Genomic DNA, 7,377 nt, shown 5'->3' with positions numbered 1-7,377 from the left:
CGCGGCGGCCGGGGGCGGGGGGGGGGGGGGCTCGGCACGGGGGCGGACGGCGCCCCGCGAGGGACAAGCTTGCCGCGGTGGCGCGCGCCGTTGCGGCGGGGGCCGCGCGGGGGCGCCGGGGGCTCCATCCCCTCACACCCGCCCCCGGTTCGGGAACGTTCTGCGGCGCCTCCTGCGCTCCCGGTGGCCGCGGTCTCCCCGCCCCGAGCAGCTGCAGCGGCCCAGGCCCGGCCCTGCGGCTCCGGGCTGCCACGTTCCCTCCGGTGCAGCCCTGGGCGAGGGAGGCCCCGTGGGAGCATCCCCATCCCGCTGCCCCCGGGCTGTGTCCCCGCGGTGTCACCCCCTGCGTTGCACCTAACGGGAGGGCTTCGAGGGGTCACCGGGGCAGGCCCCGCGGCGGCTGGGCGCCTGGCAGCGGGGGCTGGCACCGACATGGCGCCGCGACGGCCCTCCCTGAGCGATGGTGAACGTCAAGGACACAGACCGGGTCAGGCCGCGGAGGCTTCCTGTTGAGTAACAGCCCCGCTCCTCCGAGGAGAGAACATGCGCTTCACGGGCGCGAATTGATTTACAGCACACGGTGTTTATTGACGGTATTAGTAATGTACCAGTCCAGGAGATGATGAGGCCTCAAAAGCTTGCCAGGACCTTGAGAAAAGTGCTTGAGCGGCGTATTTGTTGGGGGGAGGGATGGAGAGGTTTTCCTGCCGTCGTCGTGCTGGAGCATTCACACTAAAACTTCCACGGTGTATTACCGAGCGCTTGGGCTGCCCCGAGCCCTGAGGGCTGCTCTCAGCCAAGGGAGACGGGAGGTGCAGCGGCGGTGCAAAGTGCCAGGCAGTTTTGCCCGGGCCAACAGAAGCCAAGATGCCCGTAGGATTACCATGAAGGAGCAGCAAGTTGAGTGACCAGCACCCCTAACACCCTGTGGAATGGCACTGTAGGACAGGGCCAAGAAAGCAGCTGCCAGCCCAACACCTCACTTCATTTGTACATCAACATCACGATCTGGGGCAACCGGTATGGATCTCTCTGTGGACTGATGGACAGCCCGCGTGCCGGACTGCACGTGCAGACCTTGTGGGAAAAAGCAAGAGGGCAAGACCTGGCAACAGCTGAGGCAGCCCAGCCGCCATGGCAGTGCTCTAAGCCGTAGGTTAGAATGAACAGGTGCAACGAATCACTTATATTTTGAAGACTGTATAAACTTGACCCCAAAAAACCTTGTTTCAGTGCTTTATCCCATCATCTCCCACAAGGGCTTATGTTCCACCACTAGAAATGATGTTTTCTGGGTATGTGCAGGAACCTTGTGGTCTTTACCTGCAGCAAAATGGAAAGAAGACATGAAAAATCACCTATTATGGAAAAAAACAAGTGAGTTGAATTCACCTGGGCTGCATTCAGCTTCAGAAAGCTTTCAGCAGGCTGGGGACATGCCGTTATGTTTTTTCCTCACTCCCTCCACACATGGGATGTGCAGGACGAGGGCAGGAGCCGTACCATGCCTGGGATGGGATCTGCCTGTGTCCTACCGTGTCCCCATGGACCCCTCTCCGCTGGGAGAGAAGGTGCGGGCTCACGTTGGCCAGCCAGAACAGAGCTCGGTAGCCCAGCGTGGCCGGGTTTAGCGTGCTGAGTGCTCTTTTGCTTCCCAGGTTGTGCCAAGGCTTAAAGAAGGGGGTTCATTTGGAAGCCGCATGAATAAGCAGTTGTAAAAGAAAATAAACAATTTGCTTTGCTTTATGTTTAGATCAAAGAATTTAGGCCTAGATACAAATTAACAAAAATAAAATAGATGGACTATAAGAATAGTGAATAGGGTTAGGGAAACAATAGCCACAGGTGCTCAGAAATTCTGAGAACCACAACGCAACCATAACGCTGCTCATTGAGCCCTTGTACAGCCCCCTCCAGGGCTGGCTTAAAACCCAGTCAAGCTAATCAGCAGTTTCTTAGAAGTTTAGATATAACAAAAGAGAATTAATTGTTTGGAAAATAAGCATTTATCAAAGGAGTATAAGACTATAGAGGTAGAAAACCACTCAGCTTAGGTCTACATTGTGGTGTATAATTAACAGAACATCCTGAAGTCTTCTCAGAATTGTAAGGTAAAAACACCTGTGTGTACTGAAGAAGATGGACAAGGAGATAAGAAGGAGACCAAGATGACCCCGAAGACTTCAAGGCCAGAAAGAGGGATTGTGATGGACTTTTGACAAACGAGAAGATTCAGGAACTGAGAATTCGTGGAAAAGTACTGAAGACCTTGTATCTTACGTAATGTATTTCAAAGAGTATGTAAGGTGTAGAGTTTTTACTGTTAGTTGCCATTCACTGAGGTGGTGGCCCAACTCTGAGTTGTCAGTAAATCAAACCTAGAGGTACCCACGGCTGGTCAATTTCCTTGAGCACAGTGAAATACTTACAGCGCTGTTTCACTTGATCTTTTGAAGCACTGAAAATAAAGAAACAGTCTTGTTATCTTTGGTATTTCCTGGCCATAGGGTTATTTTTCCTAATATCTTGTAAGTGCGTAATGCCTTTCACCTTAAAATACCTAATATTTGATTTATCTACTGGTAATTCTAAAGCAGGAGGTAGTAATAGCAGTTCTCTGACAGGGGAAAGCAACACTACAAAGTAGCACAGAAAAGATTAAAGAACACCAGGGCATTGCAGCAAAACAATACTAATTTTTTCCTAAGAAACTAGAGCTTTCCATACCTTAAAAATTTTATCTCTTCGAGCCACAATTCCAAAAAGTACCGTGAGTGTAACCACCACGACAGCAGCAATAACGGCCTCCGTGGGAAAAATAGGGCTTTTGTCTGTCAAGAGGGAGAGGAGGTTGAATATATGAGAGATTGGTACAGTCATATAAACCAGAACATTTCACAGAACTGTGGACAGACATGTTTCGTTTCCCATGGCTGTCACTGCTGATTTGAGCGGTCCTCTCTGTGCTGTCTGCAGACTGACTGCGTGGATTAGTTCCCTGGAAAGACGGGAGCCAAGCCTGTATTTTAGCAAACTGAAAGAAGAATTAAAGGTCCTTTCCAACCAAAACGATTCTATGATTCTGTGATTCTAAGAATTGAAATGTTGATCTCTGAAGAAGACGATCCCCAAGGCACTCATGCATGGAAATCAGGGTGTCCAGCTGTGTCACCGACACAGCTAATGTCGCTTTCCTCCCTGTTCCGAGAGTGCAGAAGTGAAAGGGGCCCAGACAGTGGGTGGGAAATGGGTGCCTGGTGAGTCTGGTGGGTCACCTCACCTAGTGTCACCTGCTTGAGACTTGAGCATCCAGCCCCTGCAAGGCCTTCACCTCCCTGTTCTCCACAGGGCTATAGTCACTTCTGGAGGACAACTACTCTCTCTTGCCTTAAGCAGCTCTTTTGGCATGATAGTATGCTATGGTCGGAGTAAGAAGCTTCAAGACCTAACGTGCTTCAAACCACACTTGAATGTGCCCTGTCAGCGTGGGAGGTGAGACAGTGGGATGAGCCCGCCTCAGGTCATGCTTGCCAAACACCTTTGCATAACAGGTAGAGCAGGAAAGGCCCTTCCTGGTGCTGTGGTGCCAGGCACGGGTGTAAGGAGAGCTCCTTGCTGTTGCTGTGCCCTCAGAAGTTAATGCAGGGAGTTTACCACATTCCACTTGCATTTCCTAATATAAATTGATTGCTATCATTATAAAAGAGAATGGAGAGTTATTTGTAAACCTTATTGTTTGGCAGCTGCCTTGTTACCTTCAACTATCAGGTGGAAATCCTTTCTCCTTTCTTCCGAAGGAAATTTCACCACGCAGGTGTAGGTCCCGTTGTCAGACTTCTGTACTTTCGTGATAGAGAGCTGAAAGACCTCGCTAGTCTGGTACACCTGGTAACGATTTTGCTGTAGGGTCAAGGTGGTGTTGTTCTTATACCAAGCTGTTGGGGCTTGAGGGTTGGATTTGGTGTTGCAGGTCAGAGTGACATCTTTGTCTTCTTCAATTTGGAGGGACTCTTCTCCACTCAGCTGGGGAAGAACTGTTCACAGTAATGCAGTTCAACAGGTCATTAATAATGCTGCTCACCCTTTAACACAAAATAAGTTCCCTTTACACATCCCTTGTGCACCTCGTTCAGTGGTGTAACACATCACAGTTGTGCAGCCTTTCCTGCTGCCTGGGAATCAGCAGGACAATCAATGGCAGAGACGGTCACTCCCGTGACTCCTCTGCCCTGACTTGTATCCTTGAGAAAGAATCTAGGTGGAGGCAGGGACATACCCAGATCATCTTCTTACTTAAGGGCCCACCCACTCCCTATAAAGGAGGCATTAGATCAGGCCATAAGCAGCACTGTGGAAAGGGAGTGTCTTATCACGTGAGTTATCTCCTCCTAAACGCATTTTTTCTTGGTGAAGACAGTGTACAAGGGTGCAAAACACCCCGCCTTCACCTAACGCCCACACACCGAGGTGCTCAGCCCATGATTTCGTCCCACCCCAGCCGTTCTGCACAGATATCCACCACTGCAACTCACACTCGACATCCAGGATCACAGACACCTGGACAGAGTTGTCCCGCGCCAGCTTGCACGTGAAGGTGACTCCGTTGTCGGACTCGGTGACCGGGGATATGCAGACATTACTGACGTTCAGTTTATTCCCATCTTTCAGATCCACTTTCCCATCTCCTCGGTACCAGAGCAGCTCCTCAGCCTGGCTGCTGTTCTGTACTAGGCAGGAGAGGGAGACGAGAGAGCCAGGCATTGTAGACAGGGAGAAGTCAGCAGTGTGGTTATTTACAGACAGTTCCAAACCTGCAAAACAATAAGGAGGGCACTGAGCATCCTAAACTGTACCCCTCCCACAAAGTTGCCCTGATAGCTTCTCCAGGCCTCGGTCTTGGAGGAGGGACTGAGTTTCAGGCCTCAGTCTAACAGCTGTTTTCAGGTGGGACTTTAGTTTTTGAGACAAGAAGTTGTCTTCTTCACAAAGCTCCCTTCACAGTTATTTAAAATCAAAGTCAGGCTTTTGTAACTGACTGTTAAGAACGCCAAAGCCTGTCCCGTCATAAGAAAAGGTCTGAAGACCAGCAGTGACGATGTAACACACATAGCAAAAGATCTTCCATGTCCCTCCAGCCTTGCTCACTCTCTTGCTGCAATCACAGTCGCAGCATACCTGTGCCCTCTGGTTTTGTGCCCACAGTTTGATACCCTGGTTTTTGGTTGGAGCTGAATGCACTTGAGAATATAAATTAGATAACCAGCCCCTCAGCCATACCCCATCCAGTCTGAGTCTGGCTGTTGGACTGTTGCAGTTTGTGGAATATACAAACCTCAGGACATATTAAACGAAGAACCAGTATGGGAAATAAATTTTTGTAATGGGCTGAAACTCACTACTGTAGCCTGTGTCATAGATTAATGATCTGAAAATATAGCTCAGAATATAAAGGCACTATTGTCCTGTGAATATAAAAGGTCTGAAGCTCCCTATCTCTTCCCTGGTGTTCCCAAGCAGCCAAACCTATCACTCTTTTCACTGCTTAGAGCAGGTTTGAAAACGGTGGCCTCATGCCTCTGCAGCTGCTACAATCACGTTGGAAAATGCTGAGGCTTCCCCATTCCCTTCTCCTGTACTCTCAAAATCAGAGACCAGTTTTCAGACAGTCCTTGGGGGATGACGACCTCCAGAACATCTGAAAGCCGGGGTGCTGGTGTGGCACATCACCCCAGGCACTGCCCAGCCCCAGTCAGTTTTACATGTCAGCATGATGGGGCTTGGACAAAGCCACGGCGGATTTTTTCCATTGCTTACCTGTGGCTACGCATGCCAAAAAGCAAACGGCAAGGACAGGCGCTTGGTAGGGGCCTGCGAGGCTGCTTCTCTGCGCCATCTCGGAGGAGCCCAGCTGGTGTCTGTCTGTTGGAGAGAGGGTCACAGTGCTGCTGCCTCTGCTCGGGGCTCGCATTAGACACCCTGGGGAGAGCCCTTACAGATAGGGACAGGGTGGCCAGGGAATAAACAAAGTCAATTTGTTGCAGGACCTTTTCCAGTGCAGAGCAGAATCAAGGAGGTTTACGTCTCTGATCTCTGTTGCGGGAGTTCGTTGTCTCCAATCACTCATCTATCAGGGGAACCCATCTCTGGGATGTGGAGCACCGGACTTACCTTGGGAGGAGTCTCTGGAGAGGCTGCTTCTGCTGAGAAATACTTTCCCCTCCTTATTTATAAGGTCTGAATTTTAATATTTTATGGTAGCTCAGTAACAAGTGAGTCCATAAAATGGGTTCAAGGCCTCGTTCAATTCCTGGATTTCTGAGCTCCCAGAACACTGAAGAAAAGTATTTGCTGGGCTCTGCTGGCTGTTTTATGAGACTTGCCGAGGCAATGAGTAACTAATGAGAGAGTTCCTGCATCAGCTATGAAGACCTTCAGCCAAAAATAATACCTTTTCCCTCTCAGCTTTCTGGATGTTCACGACACTGTTTGAAGCTGTAGGAAGTTTATCCGAGATTATCCTAGAGCCAGAGTAGACTCCCATTTGCCCCTTCCTGCCCAAAGCTCTGTCACCGTGTCCTCCTTTGACTTGAAAAGGAGAAAATGCACCAGTTCAGACTCTGAACTGCTTGTTGGCCAAGGAGAGAGCAGAGACACTGTCCTGCTCAGTGGTGCGTACCCGCAGGGTGCTCCTGTGGTTAGCTCAGCCCCTGGGCACCCCCCCAATGTCCCCACGCAGCTGGGACAGCTGTGTGCACGGGCTGTGTCTCTGCAGAGGGCACAACTGAAGCACTCGGCTACGGGGAAAGCAGGGTCTGAATTGCCTGCTTGTACTCCAGCAGGGTGACGGTGACGTGGTTGCAAAGGATGGGGTCCTCGCAGCCTCCAGAACGTGCCCGCACCGCTGTCAGTGTCCCCGCAGGCACAGGGCATGGCACTCATCAGGAACTGGCTCAGCAGAGCCATAAAGTGCATTTCACGAGCAGGAGGAGCCCGGGACATGTCCTCGGTGTTTCCTTCACCTGCAGAGGCCGTGGCGCAGCTGAGCGGCGCGGAGGTGGGCAGCGAGGGCTGGCTGTGTGCAGAGAGCACATGAGCATACAGCACTATTTATTTGTGGGGCTGTTGCAAACATGGGTCACCTTCGAGTGTTTCTTAATATAACTTTTTCTGTGTTTATTGGTTTACCCTTAAAACTAACAGGGAATCATTTTCTGTTAAAAACGTACATGTGTACAAAAGTCCCTTAAAGAGACAGTACTCAGCCTGCCTTCTAGAAAATTGCTGGTTTAGAAATTAGCGTCTAGCCTTTAACTCTCTTTTTACCTTCAAACTCAATTTAAGAAATTTTAAGAAATAAATTTAGCTTCTTCCACCGTT

At 50.3% G+C, this 7,377-nt stretch overlaps 1 protein-coding gene across 1 annotated transcript; it reads right to left on the bottom strand.

The window, feature by feature from the left end:
* Positions 1–2,425: 2,425 nt before the first annotated feature.
* On the bottom strand, positions 2,426–5,893 carry TMIGD1 (transmembrane and immunoglobulin domain containing 1). The gene is made up of 5 exons (XM_068415800.1): positions 5,815–5,893; positions 4,533–4,811; positions 3,756–4,034; positions 2,728–2,831; positions 2,426–2,458 (listed from the first exon to the last, which is right to left on the bottom strand). Exons 1-5 carry the CDS (start codon positions 5,891–5,893, stop codon positions 2,426–2,428), a joined length of 774 nt encoding a protein of 257 aa, XP_068271901.1.
* Between the last annotated feature and the right edge of the window lie 1,484 nt (positions 5,894–7,377).

The sequence above is a fragment of the Nyctibius grandis genome, chromosome 18 (genome assembly GCF_013368605.1).
Source record: "Nyctibius grandis isolate bNycGra1 chromosome 18, bNycGra1.pri, whole genome shotgun sequence".
NCBI lineage: Eukaryota > Metazoa > Chordata > Aves > Nyctibiiformes > Nyctibiidae > Nyctibius > Nyctibius grandis.
Note: the sequence above shows the minus strand (reverse complement) of the source record. Positions and strands in the feature narration are given on the sequence as shown.